General features: G+C 42.3%; 1 protein-coding gene across 1 annotated transcript in view; it reads left to right on the top strand.

Annotated features, from left to right (window-relative positions):
• The first annotated feature begins 19,739 nt into the window (after window positions 1–19,739).
• The window catches only part of REL (REL proto-oncogene, NF-kB subunit), a 55,834-nt gene continuing 54,166 nt past the window's right edge, over window positions 19,740–21,407 (top strand). The window contains exon 1 of the mRNA XM_016195420.2: window positions 19,740–20,193. Coding sequence (XP_016050906.1) covers window positions 20,184–20,193 — 10 coding nt within the window. The 5' untranslated portion in view covers window positions 19,740–20,183. The remainder of the gene's footprint in view (window positions 20,194–21,407) is intronic.

The following is a 21,407-nucleotide window of genomic DNA, read 5'->3' as shown; positions in this document are numbered from 1 at the left end:
TAGGACTGGGGTGGAGTCATTTTTGATGACTCTAATTGTCTTTTTTTTTTTTACTATTAATAATAAACTTTATCATAAATAAATAAATTTTTCAAAATTATAAAAAATACTGATCTTCAGCAGAAGAAAGTCAAGGTCTGCATATGAAAGAACTCTGGAATGGGATACATACATATGCACACAAACACATAATTGATGATATGTATATTAGTGCAGTAGAATTATATGTCCGTTGGCTTCTTTCCAACAGTCTTTTTTTTATATATATAGGACACAAATAATTGAGAGGAAAGGTGGGGGGGAGAGGGAGAAAGAGACAACCATAGCACTGCTTTACCACTCTCCAAGCTTCCTTCCTGCAGGTGGGGTCTGAGGGCTAGAACCTGAGTCCTTGGACATAATAAAGTGTGCACTCAACAAGGTCAGCTACAACCTGGCCCCTCCACCAATCTTCAGTGTTTTTATATGTGTACTTTTTAAGTTTTTTGAGAGGGAAGGGGGTGATAGAGAGGAAGAGATACAGAAAGACACCTGCAGCCCTGCTTTACCACTTGGAAAGCTTTCCCCCTACGGGTGAGGAGTGGGGGCTCGAACCCAGGTCCTTGTGCATTGTAACATGTGCACTCAACCAGATGTGTCACCACTTGACCCCCTATATGTGTATTTTTGATGTTGTAAGTTAAAAACTAAACAACTTTAGCAAAAATTTAAGTATTTTTAAATACTATTAAAGACTAGGTAACTAATTGGCTTAGCTTGCTCTTTAATAATGTAATCACTAGTATACCTCTCTGCAACATACTGCTTTACCTCTTGGGGGCAGGGGAGAGTTAAACCTTGAACATTTTTTATTTTCTTTAACAATACTGAAATGACTATATATATATATATATATATATATATATATATATGCCATTCAGAATTTACTGAGTATCATACTTAGGACACTATACTAATCACTATAGGGAATACATAGTGAATAAGGCATAGTGTCTCTATTTTTGCCAACATATTACTCAATTCTGGTTTATGGTGTTGCTGGGGATTGAATCTGGGAGCTTTGATGCCTCAGGCATGAAAGTCTTTTTGCATGACCACTATGCTATCTCTCCAGCCTCTCTCTAATCTTTTTTCTTAAATTGAGGGAGGGACAAGGAGATACCATAGCAGTAGTGTAAAGGACTTGTTACACAAGGTGTTCCAAGATCTATGATGTGCCAGAGCTCAATGGGAGAGAGGTGGGGGGGGGGGGGGGAGAAGAAAAAGAAAAAGGAGGCAAGGAACTGATTTTCACTTTTCCTATAGATGCTGGAATTGGTGGAATGGGAGAAAACTTAAGTCAAAGATCTAGAATCTGTGAACACTAAACACTTAATATGTTAACACTTTTATTAGTAAGGATTGTGGATTGCAGTAGGGTAAAGTAGCTTAGCTGGTAGAGTGTAGGCATGTATGTGACTCCTAGTTAGATCCCCAGCACTGCATGCACTGGTGCTCTAGCTTCTATCACTCTCTCATATGAATTAAATCTCTCTCTCTCTTTTTTTTTTTTTTTTTTTTTTTTTTGCTTTTGTTGGAGCTTTGCATGATTCCATTGTGGCTGGCAGACTTTTTTTTTTTTTTTTTCAGATAGAATGTGAGACAAAGGGGGAAAGAACAACAGAGAGAGAAGGAGAGATACCATAGCATTGTCCCACTATTCGTGAAACATCTGTGCAGGCACTCCTGTGTTGTGGTGTGAGGCTTGAGCCAGTGTTTCCACACACAGTAAAGATGGTCCAGGAGGTGGCGCAGTAGATAAAGCACTGGATTCTCAACCACACACAGTAAAGTATGTACTATTCCAGGTGAGCCACTCCAGGCCCCCAAATAAATATTTTTTTAAATGAGTAAATTGAGGAGTCCGGTGGTAGCGCAGCGGGTTAAGCGCACATGGCGCAAAGCGAAAGGATTGGCTTAAGGATCCCGGTTCAAGCCCCTGGCTCCCCACCTGTGAGGAGTCGCTTCACAGGTGGTGAAGTAGGTCTGCAGGTGTCTATCTTTCTCTCCCCCTCTCTGTCTTCCCCTTCTCTCTCCACTTCTCTCTATCCTATTCAACAACAATGACATCAATAACTACAACAATGAAAAAACAAGGGCAACAAAAGGGAAAACAAATATTTTTAAAAAAGTAAATTGCACAGCCCACATTCAAACCTAGCCCCCTCTGCATTGAGGGAAACAGGGAAACTTTGGTGCTATGGTTTCTTTCTTTCTTTCTTTCTTTCTTTCTTTCTTTCTTTTTTTATAAAAAGGAAACATTGAGGGGCCCCAGTGGTGGTGCACCTGGTTGAGTGCACATGCTATAATATGCAAGGACCAGGGTTCGAGCCCCCGGTCCCTACCTTCAGGGGGAAAGCTTTGCAAGTGGTAAAGCAGTATTGCAGATGTCTCTCTCCCTATTACCACCTACCCTCTCAATTTCTAGCTGTCCCTATCTATTAAATAAAGATAGTTTTTAAAAATAAATAAAATGGAAACACTGGTGGTCCGGGAGGTGGTGCAGTGGTAAATCTTTGGACTCTCAAGTATGAGGTCCCGAGTTCGATCCCTGGCAGCACATGTGCCAGATTGATGTCTGGTTCTTCCTCTCTCCTCCTATCTTTCTTTTAAATAAATAAAATCTTAAAAAAAAAAAAAAAGGAAACACTGACAAAAAAACATAGGATAAGAAGGGTACAACTCCACACAATTCCCATCACCAGAAATTTGTATCCCATCCCCTCCCCTGATGGCTTTCCTATTCTTTAACCCTCTGGGAATATGGACCCAGGGTCATTATGGGGTGCAGAAGGTGGGAGGTCTGGCTTCTGTAATTGCTTCCCCGCTGAGCATGGGCATTGGCAGATTGATCCATACTCCCAGCCTGTCTCTCTCTTTCCCTAGGGGCTCTAGGGAAGCAGGACTCCGGGACACATTGGTAGGGTCATCTGTCCAGGGAAGTCTGGTTGGCATCATGGTAGCATCTGGAACCTGGTGGCTGAAAAAAGAGTTAACATATAAAGTCATATGAATTGTTGACTAATAATGAACCTAAAGGCTGGAATAGTGCAGATGAAGATTTGGGGGTCTCCATTTGTAGATAACTAGTAGTTCTATTTTAGTTATATTCCAAAGGACTTGTGACTATACTAGTTTTTTTTTTTTTTTTTCCTGGCCTTGACATATGCTATGCAGGTGGACCCAAGTTATTGTCTGAGGAGATGATGTCATGGCTGGAAAAAAGGGCTAGAAAGCTGGATCAGGGAAGAGAGTAGCTCCCAAATATGGGAAAGGTGTATAAATATTGTTGACTGTAAACCCCATCGATTTGATCTGGAGCCCATATTCAGCTTAGGAGCCTATGTAACCTCTGCATCCCTGTAGGTCTGAGCTCGAATTCTGTGGCCATGAGTAGGAATATTCCAAGTTGCACCAATTTCAGAACCCATCTTCCTCAGGTGGTAGATAGAGTATGTTATCCACCCCCACTTCGGAGGATGGAATGTTCTCTATCATTGTTGATCCACATATAGTGTATTTTGGGGTCTTTCTACTTGCTTGCTTCATTTATTGACTCACTGCAGACTGTTGTACATTTTTGCTTTCAGGTATATATTTTGGCCTAATTTATGGATACATGTGTACATGGTGCTATGGTTTCTTTCACTCTTTCTCCCTAACTCTGTCTCCATCTAAATATAACTAAGTACATAAATGCATAAATAGACTAAATTAAAAATAATTACCATTAACTGACATACATAACAGATAAATATATACACATACATATTTATGTGTAAATAGCACTTCACCAGGGTAACTTTTTCAGGTAGAGACAGAGAAGCAGAGACAAAGGGAAAGAAACCACAGCACAAAAAGTTTCCTCCACTGCGGTGAGCGGTGGATTAGAACTTTGCATAAATGACAAAGTAGTGCACTAAGTGCGCTATTTTGCCAGATACTAACGAATATTTTTGTATTACTTTACATCTTAGATATTTGAAAATATAGTATGTTAGGGGCATAAATGATTCAACTAAGAGTCTAGAGGACGAGTTTCATTTCCCAACTCAGCAACTAATTAGTATGAACTAACTGTACAAAACAAAGTACTTAAGTTTTCTGTGCCTTAGTTTCCTCATATATCAAATGAGGAGGTAAATCAAATGATCTAAGATTCTTTCCAGCTGAATTGGGGAGATAGCATAGTGGTTATACAAAAGACTTCCATGCCCAAGGCTCTGAGGTCCCAGGTCAGTCTAAGGCTCTGGGGTCCCAGGTTCTATCCATGACCATAAGACAGAGGTCTAGTTTAAAAAAAAAAAAATGAGTCGGGTGGTAGCACAGCAGGTTAAGCGCATGTGGCACAAAACGCAAGGACCAGCGTAAGGATCGTGGTTTGAGCCCCGGCTCCCCACCTGCAGGGGAGTCGCTAAACAGGCGGTGAAGCAGGTCTGCAAGTGTCTGTCTTTCTCTTCCCCTCTCTGTCTTCCCCTCCTCTCTCCATTTCTCTCTGTCCTATCCAACAACAACAACAATAATAACTTCTTCTTCTAGCATTTGCCCACAATAATAACTACAACAATAAAACAATAAGGGCAACAAAAGGGAATAAATAAATAAATATTTTTAAAAAAAAGAGAGAAAATAAGACTTTCCAACCTTAAAATTTAACTATTCTCTGTTGAGGCATATCAGCCATATCATATGACTTTAAGTGTTGATGACTTGCTACTAGTTCTGACAAATGCTAATTCCAATTTTGAACAAATAATTATTGAATCTCATGTTTGTTAAACATCAACTACTATGTCACAGAAACTGCATTAGTACACTGTGTCATGCTTCTAAGCCATACTGGACACAAAATCAGCATATATACTCACATATAATATTGTAGACTGTATATAGTATAGAGTTTTTTTAAATGAATGTTTTATGATTGCTTTGTAGTTTTCATGTACTAAGATTTCATTTTTCTGAATGTTCACAAACTTCATGTTTCAGTTCCTTAAATGAAAACAGGTGAGTGGGGCAGGTTTCCTTAGAGCAATATGAGAACTTTAGGGACTGCCTCCTCTCCTGAAATTTACCTCTAAGATGGTATGGGATAGAAGAGGGAATAGATGAAATTGATGATAGTAGGGTCAGAGTCTGCTGTCATATTCCAAACTATTAATGAATTTTACTCTATTCCTGTTTTCTTGAGAACAATTCCTTCTATATCAATGTTTTCCAGATGAGAAATCTAGGACCTTTTTTTTTTAACTCTTGGTTCTTATTCTTTTTATCCACTTGGCTATCAAGATGTCTTTGTAATAGTCCTTGATTGTTTTCCTTCCTCTTTACTTTTTACTTCATTTTCATCCTCAATATCCTGGTCTGTTTCAGGCTTACATTATTTAATAATTTAATGAATAACAATTGTATGAAGGTGTCATAATAACGATCTTTTTCATGAAACACTGCCTCCATCCATCACAGCACTCTCAAGTTTAAAAAGCTGCAGTATTTCTCCATTAACTATGAGTTAAAACTACACTATTCCTCCTGGCATTCTGTTCCCTTCCCCCATTACTAGATTTAAACCTTATTTCTCTGTTTCTGGATATACTCTCATATTAATGCAATGTTAGCTGCTATCACAGAGACTGAAATGCAATGGCTCAGAAAAGACAGAAGTTCAGGGAGCTAAGAGATGGCTCAGCTGGTAGTGCACACACTTTACTATGTGTAAAGACCCAGGTGCAAGCAAGACAAAAAGGAGGGAGATAAGGAATAAGCAGGAAAGTCTTCAGATGAAGGTTTGACATCTGTGAAAAGAAAGAGAAAGAAAGAAAGAAAGAAAGAAAGAAAGAAAGAAAGAAAGAAAGAAAGGAAGGAAGGAAGGAAGAAGAGTCTACAGCCATACTACCATGAACAAGCCTGATTGCGTCGGATCTCTGAAGCTAAGAAAGAAGAAAAGGAAATTGGCAAGTCTATGTGGAACAACTGTGCTAACAGGTGCTCTTAAGAATCCAACACTGACCCACTATGCCACCTCCTAGCTGTACTAAAGCATAGTATGAACGCAAAAGAATGGTATAGTCTTAGGAGTCGGGCAGTAGCGCAGCAGGTTAAGCGCATGTGGCATGAAGTCCAAGGACCGGCATAAGGAGCCCCTGGCTCCCCATCTGCAGGGCGGGGGTCGCTTCACAGGTGGTGAAGCAGGTCTGCAGGTGTCTATCTTTCTGTCTTCTCTGTCTTCCCTTCCTCTCTCCATGTCTCTCTGTCCTATCTAACAATGACAACATCAATGACAACAATAACTACAACAACAATAAAAAAAAAGGGGCAACAAAAGGGAATAAAAAATATTTTTTAAAAAGAATGGTATGGTCTTATGTGACTTAATTTTTTTTTATTTTTATTTATAAAAAGGAAACATTAACAAATACCATAGGATAAGAGGGGTACAACTCCACACAATTCCTGCCACCAGAACTCCATATCCCATCTCCTCTCCTGATAGCTTTCCTATTCTTTTATCCCTCTGGGAATATGGACCCAGGGTCATTATGGGGTGCAGAAAGTGGAAGGTCTGGCTTCTGTAATTGCTTCCCTGCTGAACATGGGCATTGGCTGGTCTATCCATACTCCCAGTCTCTCTCTCTCTCTCTTTCTCTTTCCCTAGTGGGGCGGGGTTCTGGGGAAGTGGGACTCCAGGACACATTGGTGGGGTCCTCTGCTCAGAGAAGTCTGGTTGACATCATGGTAGCATCTGGAACCTGGTGGCTGAAAAAAAAGAGTTAACATATAAAGTTCTATGAATAACTATATGCCACCAAGCTGGAAAACCTGGAAGAAATGGATGATTTCCTAGATACCTACCAACTTCCAAAACTAAGTAAAGAGGAAGCAGATAACATGAACAGGTCCGTCACAGCTAATGAAATTGAAACAGTTATCAAAAATCTTCCCCAAAATAAAAGTCCCGGACCAAATGGTTTTACAAATGAATTCTACAAAACCTTCAAAGAAGAACTAATACCTCTGCTTTTAAAAGTCTTCCAGAAGATTGAAGACACTGGAATACTCCCTGCCAGCTTCTATGAAGCCAATATCACTCTGATACCAAAAGCAGACAGGGACACAACCAAAAAAGAAAACTACTGACCAATATCTCTAATGAACATAGATGCAAAAATATTGAACAAAATTCTAGCCAACCAGATACAGCAGTATATTAAAAAGATTGTTCATCATGACCAAGTGGGGTTTATTCCTAGGCATGCAAGGTTGGTTTAATATATGTAAATCAATCAACATGATCCACCACATCAACAAAAGCAAGACCAAAAACTACATGGTCATATCAATAGATGCAGAGAAAGCCTTTGACAAAATACAACATCCCTTTATGATCAAAACACTACAAAAAATGGGAATAGATGGAAAATTCCTGAAGATAGTGGAGTCTATATGTAGCAAACCTACTGCCAACAGCATACTTAGTGGTGAGAAACTGGAAGCATTTCCCCTCAGATCAGGTACTAGACAGGGCTGCCCACTATCACCATTACTATTCAACATAGTGTTGGAAGTTCTTGCCATAGCAATCAGGCAGGAGCAAGGAATTAAAGGAATACAGATTGGAAGAGAAGTCAAACTCTCCCTATTTGCAGATGACATGATAGTATACATAGAAAAACCTAAGGAATCCAGCAAGAAGCTTTTGGAAATCATCAGGAAATACAGTAAGGTGTCAGGCTACAAAATTAACATTCAAAAGTCAGTGGCATTCCTCTATGCAAACACTAAGTTAGAAGAAATTGAAATCCAGAAATCAATTCCTTTTACTATAGCAACAAAAACAATAAAATATCTAGGAGTAAACCTAACCAAAGAAGTGAAAGACTTGCATACTGAAAATGATGAGTTACTACTCAAAGAAATTGAAAAAGACACAAAGAAGTGGAAAGATATTCCATGTTCATGGGTTGGAAGAATTAACATCATCAAAATGAATATACTACCCAGAGCCAACTACAAATTTAATGCTGTCCCCATCAAGATCCCAACCACATTTTTTAGGAGAATAGAAAAAATGCTACAAATGTTTTATCTGGAACCAGAAAAGACCTAGAATTACCAAAACAATCTTGAGAAAAAAGAACAGAACCGGAGGCATCACACTCCCAGATCTCAAATTGTATTATAGGGCCATTGTCATCAAAACTGCTTGGTACTAGAACATGAATAGACACACTGACCAGTGGAATAGAACTGACAGCCCAGAATTAAACCCCCACACCTATGGACATCTAATCTTTGACAAAGGTGTCCACACTATTAAATGGGCAAAGTAGAGTCTCTTCAACAAAGGGTGTTGGAAACAATGGCTTGAAACATGCAGAAGAATGAAACTGAACCACTATATTTCACCAAATGCAAAAGTAAATCCCAAGTGGATCAAGGACTTGGACGTTAGACCACAAATTATCAGATACTTAGAGGAAAATATTGGCAGAACTCTTTTCTGCATAATTTTTTTTCTTAAATGTTTTTAAATGTTTTTTGTTATCTCTATTTATTTATTGGATAGAGAAAGCCAGAAATCAAGAGGGATGGATGGGATAGAGAGAAAGACAGACAGACAGACACCTGAAGCACTGCTTCATCACTTGTGAAGCATTCCCCCTGCAGGTGGGGGCCAGGGACTCAAACCTAGGTCCTTGCGCATTGTAACATGTGCGCTCAACCAGGCGCACCACCACTTGGCCCCTCCACATAAATTTTAAAGACATCTTCAATGAAACGAATCCAATTACAAAGAAGACTAAGACAAGCATAAACATATGGGACTACATAAAATTAAAAAGCTTCTGGGAGTTGGGCTGTAGTGCAGCGGGCTAAGCGCAGGTGGCGCAAAGCACAGGACCGGCATAAGGATCCTGGTTCGAACCCCGGCTCCCCACCTGCAGGGGAGTTGCTTCACAGGCGGTTTAGCAGGTCTGCAGGTGTCTATCTTTCTCTCCTCCTCTCTGTCTTCCCCTCCTCTCTCCATTTCTCTCTGTCCTATCCAACAACGACAACAACAATAATAACTACAACAATAAAACAACAAGGGCAACAAAAGGGAATAAATAAATATAAAAAAATTAAAAAAAAATTAAAAAGCTTCTGCACAGCTAAAGAAACTACTACCCAAATCAAGAGACCCCTCACAGAATGGGAGATCTTTACATGCCATACATCAGACAAGAGTCTAATAACCAGAATGTATAAAGAACTTGCAAATCTCAACAACAAGACAACAAATAACCCCATCCAAAAATGGGAGGAGGACATGGACAGAATATTCACCACAGAAGAGATCCAAAAAGCCGAGAAACACATGAAAAAATGCTCCAAGTCTCTGATTGTCAGAGAAATGCAAATAAAGACAACAATGAGATGCCACTTCACTCCTGTGAGAATGTCATACATCAGAAAAGGTAACAGCAGCAAATGCTGGAGGGGTTGTGGGGACAAAGGAACCCTCCTACACTGCTGGTAGGAATGTCAATTGGTCCAACCTCTGTGGAGAACAGTCTGGAGAACTCTTGGAAGGCTAGAAATGGACCTACCCTATGATCCTGCAATTCCTCTCCTGGGGATATATCCTAAGGAACCCAATACACACATCCAAAAAGATCTGTGTACACATATGTTCTTGGCAGTATAATTTGTAATAGCCAAAACCTGGAAGCAACCCAGATGTCCAACAACAGATGAGTCGCTGAGCAAGTTGTGGCATATATATATATATATATATATATATATATATATATATATATATATATATATACAATGGAATACTGCTCAGCTATTAAAAACAGTGACTTTACCATTTTCAGACGATCTTGGATGGAACTTGAAAAATTCATGTTAAGTGAAATAAGTAAGAAGCAGAAGGATGAATATGGGATGATCTCACTCTCAGGCAGAAGTTGAAAAACAAGATCAGAAAAGAAAACACAACCTGAACTGGAATTGGTGTATTACACCAAAGTAAAAGATACAGTTCCAAGAAGGATGACATAGGGCTTAGTGGGGTTTGTATTGTTATATGGAAAACTGGGAAATTGTATTAACTATTGTATTAACTGTTGAATGCAAAACATTAATTCCCCAGTAAAGAAATTAAAAAACAGAGTTACCATATAAAGTCATATGAATCGTTGACTAATCATGAACCTAAAGGCTGGAATAGTTCAGATGAAGAGTTGAGGGGGTCTCTGTTTTGTAGATAGTTAGTAGTCCTATTTTAGTTATATTCCAAAGGGCCCATGACTATACTAGTTGTTTTTGTTTTTTTGTTTGTTTTTGTTTTTTTCCTGACATCTGATATGCAGGTGGATCCAAGTTGTTGTCTGGGGAGATGATGTCATAGCTAGAAAAAGGACCAGTAAGCTGGATCAGGGAAGAGAGTAGCTCCCAAATATGGGAAAGGTGTATAAACATTGCTGACTATAAATCCCATTGATTTGATCTCATCTGGGGCCCATATTCAGCTTAGAGAGACCTCTGCATCCCTGTAGATCTGAGCTCACATTCTGTGGTCATGAGTAGGAATGTTCCAAGCTGCTCCAATTTCAGGACCCATCTTCCTCAGGTGGAACATAGAGTATGTTGTTCAGCCTCCCTTCAGAGGATGGAACATTCTCTACTGTTATTGATCCAAGTTGAGGGTAAGGTCCTATGGGGACCCACAAAGGGGTCTATTGTGTTGTTCCTCATAGAGATGACCAGTAACAATGGAGGGAGGGATGAGGGATCTTTTTTTTTTTTTCTCCAGAATTATTGCTGGGGCTCGGTGCCTGCACTAAGAATCCACTGCTCCTGGAGGCCATTTTTCTCATTTTGTTGCTCTTGTTGTAGTTGCTATTGTTATTGGATAGGACAGAGAAAAATTGAAAGAGGAGGGCAGAGAGAAATCAAGAGAGGTGGGGAAGACAGAGAGGAGGATAGAAAGATAGACACCTGCAGATCTATCATTGTTGTGGTTGTTATTATTATTATTGTTATTGGATAGGGCAGAGAGAAATGGAGATAGGAGGGGAAGATAGAGAGGAAAGAGAAAGACAGAAATTTGCAGACCTGCTTCACCACTTGTGAAGCAACCCCCCTGCAGGTGGGGAGCTGAGGGCTCGAACCAGGATCCTTATGGCCCTTGCAGTTTGCACCATGTGTGCTTAACCTGATACACTATTGTCCAGCCCCTGGTCTTATGTGACTTTATACATGATTCAAGAAGTAATGGTTTTGAATAGATGTGAATGGCTTATAAATGGGTAAATTCTTTGAAACTATCACCTAGATGTAATAGTTTAAAGGTCACTCTAGTAAGTCAGATAAGATAAAGGTTTGAACAAGGGCACTAGCAGTCAAAATGAAGAAATTGATTTATAGTTGACTGGTAAAATCAACAGAACTTGGTGACTGAGTGTCTGGATTATGTGGGGGATAGAGTCAAAGATGGCTCCTCACTTCTAACTGGTGTCTGGGAAGATGCTGATTCAAAGTTTATGGGAGGAAAAGTAAACTTGAGAAAGGACGTTGAGTAGGTTGGGCTTGGGATGCCAAGTAGGACTCTCAAAAAAGGTATCAAGTAGATAATGGGGTACGCAAGTATGAAGTTCATGGAGAAATCCAAGCTGGGTATATGATCTTAGGACCAATGGTAAAGTCACATGAATGAGTGAGATCCTCTAGGATATGTCCTATGCCTCACTCCTTCATCTTCCCTTTCAGACTTAAAATTTCCTAGTTCATAGTTTTCTTTTTCAGCATAATACTGCCTATGTGTTAAAAAAATATATACAAGCAGGGCCAGGCCATGGTACACCTGGTAGAGTACACATGTCACAATATACAAGGACCGGGTTTCAAGCACCCAAGTCCCTACCTGAAGTGGGGGGAAGCTTCACATGCGATGAAGCAGTGCTCCAGGTGTCTCTCCCTTCCTGATAGATTTCTGTCTGTTACTACTCAGTAAATAAAATTTTTTTTTTTTTTTGTGGCCTAACAAATGGTCTATCCTTGAGAATGATCCATGTGGATTTGAGTAAAATGTGTATTCCAGTTTTTTGGGATGAATGACTCTGAAAATGTCCAATAGTTCTAGTTTATCTATCTCTTCATTTAGCTCCCTTATGTCTTTACTGATTTTCTGCCTGGATGATCTGTCAAGTTGAGATAGTGGGGTGTTGAAGTCCCCTACTATGATTGTGTTACTGTTAATATATTGCTGTAGCTCTTTCAGTAGAAGTTTGATGTATTTAGATGGCTTCTCATTGGGTGCATAGATATTAATAATTGTTAAGTCCTCTTGATTGACTGATCCTCTGAGCATTAAGTAGTGTCCATTCCTATCTTTTTTAATCTTATCTATTTTAAAGTCTATCATGTCAGATATGAGAATAGCTGTTCCTGCCCTTTTTTGTGGGCCATTGGCTTGAATGATAGTTTTCCATCCTTTCACTTTAAGTCTGTGTTTGTCTTGTTGCGTTAGGTGAGTTTCCTGTAGACAACATATTGTTGGGTTGTGTTTTCTGATCCATCTTCCTACTCTGTGTCTTTTAATAGGTGAATTCAGGCCATTGACATTTATTGATATCAAAGATTGAAGATATTTTAACGCCATTCTTGTAGAGTTTTAGAGTGTTTTGATATATGTCCTATTTGTGGTGGTCTGACTATTTATAGGAGACCTTTCAGAACTTCTTTCAGGGCAGGCTTGGTGATGGTTGCTTCCTTCAACTGTTGCTTGTCTGAGAAGGTTTTGATGCTTCCATCTAGTCTGAATGACAATCTAGTAGGATATAGTATTCTTGGCTGAAAGCCTTTCTCATTGAGCACTCGATAGATATCTTGCCATTCTCTTCTGGCCTGTAGTGTTTGTATGGAGAAGTCTGCTGCTAATCTTATGGGTTTTCCTTTGTAGGTGACTCTTTGTTTTTCTCTTGCAGCCTTGAGGATCCTTTCTTTATCCTTATTCCTTTCCAATCTAAGTATGACATGTCTTGGTGTCTTTAGGTCTGGGTTAATTCTGTTTGGGACCCTCTGGGCTTCTTGAATCTTTATGTCTTTGGTGTTGTCTAGACTAGAGAAATTTTCAGCTATTATGGCCTGGAGAATGCTTTCTTCCTCCCCTTCTCTTTCTTCCTCTGGTAAGCCAATAATGCATATATTGTTTCTTTTGAAGTCATCCCATAGGACTCTGTTGTTGTTTTCAGCATCTCTTAATCTCTTTTTGAGATCTCTTACTTCTTTTTTAGTTGTCTCTAATTCATCCTCAATCTTGCTAATTCTGTCTTCAGCCTCATTGATTCTATTCTCTCTGCCCTCTACTGCTTTCTGAAGTTCATCTATTTTGTTGCCCTGCTCTGCTACTGTTTTAGCTTGTTCAGCTAGTTGCCTTCTTAGCTCAGCGATTTCAGCTTTCAGCTCTCCAATAACCATGAGATTATTAGAATTTTCTTCCATATTCTCATTTGTTGTTCCTGCATTTCTGATTACAATTTTTTCAAATTCTTTACTCACTCCTGTTATTATTTCCTTGGCTAATGTTTGGATGTTGAACTTGTTGTTTTGTGCTTCACCCTCTGGAGGACTTTTAGCTGGACTCTTGTCCTGGTTCGAGTCTCCAACATTTTTTCTTGTTGTTTTAACCATTTTATATAAGTTAACAGTTTTTCAATCCCTGAGTTGGAGTTCAGTGGTGTAAAAGCCTTTTTTTTTTTTCCCCTGTAGGCTATGGGAGCCTGAGGGCTTTTAAACTATCAATAGGCTTCTTAGCTTAATCACTGACTCCTGACCAAGAGATAAAGCAGGGTGTGGCAGAGATAATCCAGTGGTTATGCAAAGAGACTTTCACAGCCCCTCAGCTATGCCACAGAGGTATAGGTCTTCTCCTGAGTTTCCCGGTTAGATCTCTGTACCCTGGTGTCCCTCCCTGTTGCTGCTCCAGATTCTGAGGGTAGTAGCAATGGAGACTCAGAGTTGCACTTGGTGAGTCTCTGGGGAGTCCTTTCCTCCCTTCAGCTGTCCCCTTGTTGGTGGAGCAGACTGGAGGTGGTGTCTCCACTGACAAACTGTTGAACTGTTAGCAGTCACTTAATCTCTTCTTAGGCCCCTCTCTCCTCTCCGTCACCAGCCACGCGTGTTTGTACTCACGGGTGATTTACTGGGTTTCTGTGGTCATTCTAGTCCTGTCTTGTTTCAGTCCGGGTGGTCTCCTTTGGTATTCCTAGTTGATCGGGAGAGGAGAGGAGAGGAGAGAAAGCGATCTGCTGCTTGTAGCTCCGCCTCCGGAAGTCGAATATTCTATTTTTTTAAAATAAAAGAACAATTAAAAAAGGAAACTGTTGAAACACACACACATACACACACACACACACACACACACACTCATAAACAACACATATACAGGAAGGGGCCAGGTAATGACACACCCAGTTGAGTGTACACATTGCTACACACAAGGATCTGGGTTCAAGGTCCCAGTCTCCCCCTGCAGGGAGGAAGCTTGAGTGGTGATGCAGTGCTGCAAGCATCTCTTTGTCTCTCTCTCTCCCCCTTTCATCTCATTTTATCTCTGTCCTATGAAATACACACACACACACACACACACACACACACCTATTGGACCAATGAAAAATAAGTAAATGAGAGGCAAAAAGAGGAGACATCCAACTATGACACCATTCCCCCAGACAATACCTTAGGTCACCTGCATATTAGATGTCAGGCACAGGCAAAAACTAGTTGGGTCATGGGCCCCTTGGAATATACCTAAAATAGACCTACTAGCTTTTTCCAAAATGGAGACCCCAATCTCCTTCCGCAATATTCTTGCCTTTAGGCTCATGATTAGTCAACAATTTGCTCTGCTTTCTATCTTAACTCTTTTTCAGCCACCAGGTCCAGATGCTAACATGATGCCAACCAGACCTCCCAGGACAGATGACCCCACCAATGTGTCCTGGAGCCCCACCTCCCCAGATCCCTGCCCCACTAGGGAAAGAGAGAGACAGGCTGGGAGTATGGATCAACCTGCCAACGCCCATGTTCAGCAGGGAAACAATTACAGAAGCCAGACCTTCCACCCTCTGCACCCCATAATGACCCTGGGTCCATATTCCCAGAGGGTTAAAGAATAGGAAAGCTATCAGGGGAGGAGGTGGGATATGGAGTTCTAATGGTAGGAATTGTGTGGAATTGTACCCCTCTTATCCTATGATCTTGTCAGTGTTTCCTTTTTATAAATAAAAACTTAAAAAAAAAAAAAAGAGGAGACATCATAGTATTACTCTACCATTCATGCAGCTACTCCCAGTGTCATTCATTGTGCTTCTGTGTGGTGCTGGGGTTCAAACCTAAGGCCTTGCATATGTTAACACATGTATGTACTCTACCAGGTAAGCTTTCTCCTGGCTCCAAATACGTTTTCATATTACCCTCCATATACAAAACAAAATTTTAGTGTCAGAAACTCTGGCATATTCACTGATACACATTTCCCTTTCTTCATCCAAGACATATAGCTAAATTACATGTCATAAACTTTGTTCTTAGTATCCTTGTAGAGATCATTGGAAAGCAGACTAATAACAAGTAACATAGTTCACTTTCAGGCTTGGCACATAATCTCCCAATCCTGATCCTGTCATTTTCTAAGGTGACCTTTAAGGCCATGTGCTGGTGCTGTAAGCTAAGAGGAGCCTGGGGTCAACTAAATAAATCACTTGTATGATGTGCCAGCTCTGCCATGCAGGAAACTCAGGTTTTTTTTTTCCTCCAGGGTTATCACTGGGGCTCGGTGCCTGCACTACAAATCCACTACTCCTGGAAGCCATTCTTTTTCCATTTTTGCTGCCCTTGATATTGTTATTACTGTTATTGTTGTCATTGCTGTTGTAGGATAGAACAGAGAGAAATCAAGAGAGGAGGGAAAGACAGAGAGGGGGAGAGAAAGATAGACACCTGCAGACCTGCTTCACCACCTGTGAAGTGACCCCCTCCTCAGGTGGGGAGCCAGGGGCAAAACCCCGGATCCCTACACCGGTCCTTGCCTTTCCTGCCACGTGTACTTATCCCACCTCACTACTGCCAGGCAACTCAGGCTTGAGCCTGGCCCCTACCACACTGGAGGAAGCTGGGTTTTCTTGCCCAACCCCTCACTTTCTCTAGCTGAAAAAATGTGAAGCCCCAGCAACAATGGGGAAAACAAAAAAGATGGGAGGCACCTGAGACCCTCGGTTACTCCTAGAAGAAAGCTTCTCAAGTCATACTGGACTATGAAGTCTTAACATCATCTGGCCCCTGCTTACCTCTTCAGCCTAATTCAGTTTAATTAGCTGCTCTTACCTTTCCATTTCTCAAAGAAATTCTTCCCCAAAGAAGAACAGTACTTGTTATTCTTCTAACTGAAATGTTCTTTCCTTGAATCTTGTGGAGATTTCTATCTTGTCACTTAGGACTCAGTTCAGATGTTGCCTCTTCAGAGAAACACTCCCCACCTTCACTCTCATTTCATCTTCATTGCCTCACCTTTTTTATAGCAATAAAGAGGCAAAATGCTTCAATAATAGTATCTTAGAGGATCTTATTTGCTAATGTGCTTGATGTCTCTCATGTAGGACATAGTTGTATGAAGACAGATATTTTGTTTTGTTTTACTAGTGTATATACCACCACCTAAAGCGCCTTGGTTGAATGAAATCAACAGTATTAAGTACTGTAATCCCTGAGGAAAAAAACACCATGTGCTATTCTTTATAATCCACAACAACTAGCTGAAAATCATTTCTCTGGTATTTTTCCCCCAATGTAAGTCCTAAAAAAACAAAAACAAAAACCCCACCATTTACTTTTTGTGCTTGTATTTAGTTCATTCATCTTATCTTGTAATCACCCTTTTCTCTTACATAAATTCATCCTCCACAATTAAAACATTTTCATTTTTCAGATGTAGAGAGAACAATTGGAATAAAAGGTTCAGCTATTTAAAAAACAGTGAAAGATTTAAGAAAAAACCTTTTAAAAAATGAGGTAAGAAGCCCAGGAGGTGATGAAACAGGAAGGGCAATGGACTTTAATGCAAGAGGTCCTGAGGTTTGATTCCCAACATCACATGCACTATAGTAACAATATAGTTCTCTTATCTTGTGTTAATAGAGATGACATAAATTCATAACTTAGTTATATGGCATAAGTAGTCCTTTCTCTTGCCTGAGGCTCCAATATCCCAGGTTCAATCCCCCAAACCACCATAAGCCAGAGCTGAGCAGTGCTCTGGTTAAAAAAAAACAAAAATAAGTAGTCTCTAAAAAAAAAAAAAAAAAAAAAATCCTTTTTGTGGTAGAAGTTAAAAAAAATTAATTATGAGCAAGAGAGGAGGAGGAAGGGGGAAGATCACCCTAGTATATGAGATGATGGGACCCAAGCTAAGGACCCCATGCTTGAGAGTTCAACACTCTACCCAGTGCTCCACCTCTGGTTCACTAGTGTGGGAGATGAAAATGTGTCAGTAGGGTGAGGGTACATAGCATAATGGTTATGCAAAGAGCTCCAAAGTCCCAGGTTCAGTCCCCAGCACCACAATAAGCTAGAGCTGAACAATGCTCTGGTAAAAAAGAAAAAGAAAAAGAAAGAAAGAAAACAAAAAAGAAAAAGAAAAAATGTCAGTCTTTAAAAATTAAAGTGGTTATATAAGTAGTCTGGTGACCCAGGAGCTGGCACAGTGAATTTTTTTAAATTAAATATTCTCACATAAAAAAATTAAAAGTCTAGGCTTTTATTTACCTTTAGGACTCCAAAAGTGTTAGAGAGATGATCTGGTTCACATATGCGTGTGTGCAATTGCACACACATACACACACACTCTCTCTTATAAATGCACAAATGTTTACTTTAAAAAGTAACTAGTCTGACATTGTATTTAATTCAGAAGCACATAAAAACCAAATCAGTCCTGTGGCTCCCCACCTGCAGGAGAGCTGCTCACAAGTGGTGAAGCGGGTCTGCAGGTGTCTATCTTTCTCTCCCCGTCTTCCCCTCCTCTCTCCATTTTTCTCTGTCTTATCCAACAATGAAGACATCAATAACAACAATAATAACTACAACAGTAAAAAAAAAGGGGGGGGGCAACAAAAAGGGAAAATAAAAACCAAATCAGTTTCTGGAGGTGGAATATAAGCAAATGCATGGAACACATTTTCAGTTCTTATTTGTCCCTCACCCTCCTAATGGATCCCTAAATATCTGTGCCTAGTTCACTCTTACATTTGGAGTTCTAAAGGCAAATCTAAGCATAGAATTTTAATTTTTTTTAGCTTAGTTAAAAATGTTTACTCTTGTATAAAAGGACAAATTGAAACTGCAAATGTTAGATGTTTTTGATATATATATATATATATATATATATATTAAAAAAGCTAAATAGTCCTCTTGCCAGTTTTGCACCCATCTTAAGGTCTTTCTTGGAGGCCTTAGAGCCATCTCTTTGAAATATGAACATCAAGGAGGATGGTGCCCCATCTTCCAGTGTCTGGCAATTTTTAAACATAACACTCTTAGCTTCAGCATGTAACTCCTACTTGTTTCTCCTTTGGGCAAAAACCAAAGAGAAGTATCTGCCTGCCTATATAAGATGAATTCTTTTTATTTTGCAATACAACGAAACTTTCGTTCTTTCCTGCAGTTTTGCTGAGGGGATAGATTAGGGATGGCAGGATCCTTTATTTTAAATCATTTCCCCATTTGAACCCTGCTGTTTCCGGGACCTATATGACAGGTGGATATTCCACATTCCCGTCCTGCCCTTATCTGAGGGGATGACGGATAGGGAGGTCATATTATTTATATATACACAAAACACGGAATTTAGGAGTCGGACTACTCTGAGTTGAAACTCTGCTTTTCTTTGTACTAGCATTCTAAGTATGGACAAGTGAATTTCTCAGAAACTCGAGCGCTTCCTTTGTAAAATGAGGATAATGGCACGTTCTAAACGAGGCTAACGTGTTTTTGTGTTTAGCGCACAAAAGACACTGTTAGAGTAGATGCCTTCCACACTGAGAGCTCGCTCCGTGCCCCCTTTTCCCGGGGGTGTGTCCGCCAAGGTGCGCGACAGAGACCCCTACATCCACCTCGAGCTCACTTAGGGTCCAGTCTGCGCGCGGACCTTACGGTTCAAATAGCTCTCGCAGGTAAAACACGGGGCGGAAAGCGTCCTCGAAACTGAATAAACGAGGGAAAAGGAGACGGACGGAGACCCCTTATGTAAATACACGAACGTAAGTTGATCCGGACGACGGCAGCTTCCGCACTCGCTAGCTCGCTCAGGCGGCGGCCCCGCCCGGCGGCGCGGGGGCGGAGATTTGCATGTGCGAAATCGGGAAGAAGGGGAAGCACCCAGCGAAAACCCCGGCCCCTCGAACCCCCGGCCCGCGAGGGCCCACCCCCAAGTGGTCCCGGGCGGGCGGCCTTTCTCGACGTCACAGCCCCTCCCACCCGCTCCTGAACTTTAAACCACGCTCCGAAGAAGAACCCGGAGGAGGGGGATTTTTCAGGAGCCCGCGGCTTTTGCACGCACCGGACCGTCACCTTCCGGGAGCCGGTGCTCCCGCAAAACCGACGGGCTCCCGGGCCCTGGGCCAGACCTGCCGGGAGGAAGGGGGCTGCGCGGGGCGGGGCGGGGCGGGGCGGGGCTGCGCGGGGCGGGGCGGGGCGCGGGCCGCCAAGTGCGGACGTGAGCGCGTCGGCCTCCTGGACGGGCCGCCCCCGCCCCCGCCCCCGAGGAAGGCGGTGGCGCGGGCCCTGCGTCAGCGGTGGGAAATCCCCCTCCGGCCCGGCCGCCTGCCTCCTGGCGGGGCGAGCGCGGGTCTCTGCCGCGCTCCGCCCCCTGCCCCTGGCTCGCGCTCCCTGTGGACCCGCGACGCCGGGTGACCGGAGCGCGAGAATCAAGGGGGTGGGAAGGTGTGAGCCGCAAGCCCGGAGGAGGGCGGGAAGGAGGAGGAGACCCGGGGGTGGACTGGGGGACTGGGGGTCCCGCCGGCATAGGTCCCACGGCCGGCTGACTGAAGGGCGGCGGCCTCCGGTCCCGGCGTTTGGAGCGGGCGACGCGGCGAGCAGCCATGGCCTCGGGTGAGTGTTCCCGGCGCTGCCGCCGGGTGCGGATGGAGCTTTCGCTGCTCCAGAGTTTCGGGGACTCTTACTTACTGACTTTAGTCGGTGGTTCTTTTTTTTTTTTTTTTTTTTTTTTTGGCCTTGAAAATAAAAAGAAATTCGCCTCAGCCGGCTGGTCTTCTACCCGGGCTGGCGAAGAAAATCAGAGCCGCTCTCTGGGACTTGCCGCCGCTTCCTGAGAGCGGGAACCTGAGAAGTTCCCCGGGACTGGATTTTTAGCGTTAGGGAAAGGCTTTCCATTCCTCGTCTCAGCACAGGACGACGGAAGGGCTCTGGGATGGAACGTCGAGTTCTGTCGAAGTGCTGAGTTTTTTGGCTGAAGAGCAGAAATGAGGAACCCGACGCCGTGCAGCGGCTCTGGCTCCGCCTGGGGCTGGTGCTCGTCCAGGGCCCAGGAACGGCCGGCGTCGCGCTGACACCTGCACTCGGGGCGCTGCCAGTTCTTTTTTCTTTTCCTTCCTTCTTTCTTTTTTTCTTAAGTCACCGGTGTTTTCACAGGTTTTCTGTGGATACGTTTGCTTCAACAGTATGGGGGGGTTTAAATGGAGAACTAAGGGAGCGTCTTGGTTATTTCACATGAGCAGAAGTGGAGGTGGTTGGGGGACGGGGGGTGGGGGGTGGGGTGGCGGGAGAATGGATGCCCGTGGGCTAGGAGTGAGAACAGCCTGTCCTCTAAATGCTTGTTTTTCAGTTAATAAATGCGGTGGAGGGGTGGGTGTGGAGGTGGCGGAGAAATGGCTTAGAGGGCGAGAGAGGGGGCCGGGCCGCGGGGGTTGGGGTCCGCCTGGCAGTGTCGGGAGGTGAGTCTGGAGGCCGAGTTCGAGTCCTGATCTCTCCCGGGAGCTTCCTGGCGGCGGGAGCTACAAGGCCTCGGAGCCGCCTGGCCGCTGACCCGGGGGGGGAGGGGGTTCAGCTCTCGGGCTCGGAGCCCCCTTACTAGATGTGTGAGCAGAGAAGAGGAAGTGGGAAACAAGCAAGAAAGGACTTTTTAAAATAGTTGAGCAGAGAGAGCAGAGCTCTGCTGTTGAAAAGGAAATCGGGGCGTTTCACATGACATTTGATTTCAGTTTGTCTGTGGTTTTCATGTAAAAATACAAGTGTAGTTTAAAAATTTGAACTTTCCCTTTACCAAACTCCAGTGACCCCAAATTTGCAGATAATCTGGTAAATTC

Source organism: Erinaceus europaeus, chromosome 3 (genome assembly GCF_950295315.1).
Source record: "Erinaceus europaeus chromosome 3, mEriEur2.1, whole genome shotgun sequence".
NCBI classification, from domain to species: Eukaryota; Metazoa; Chordata; class Mammalia; order Eulipotyphla; family Erinaceidae; genus Erinaceus; species Erinaceus europaeus.
Note: the sequence above shows the minus strand (reverse complement) of the source record. Positions and strands in the feature narration are given on the sequence as shown.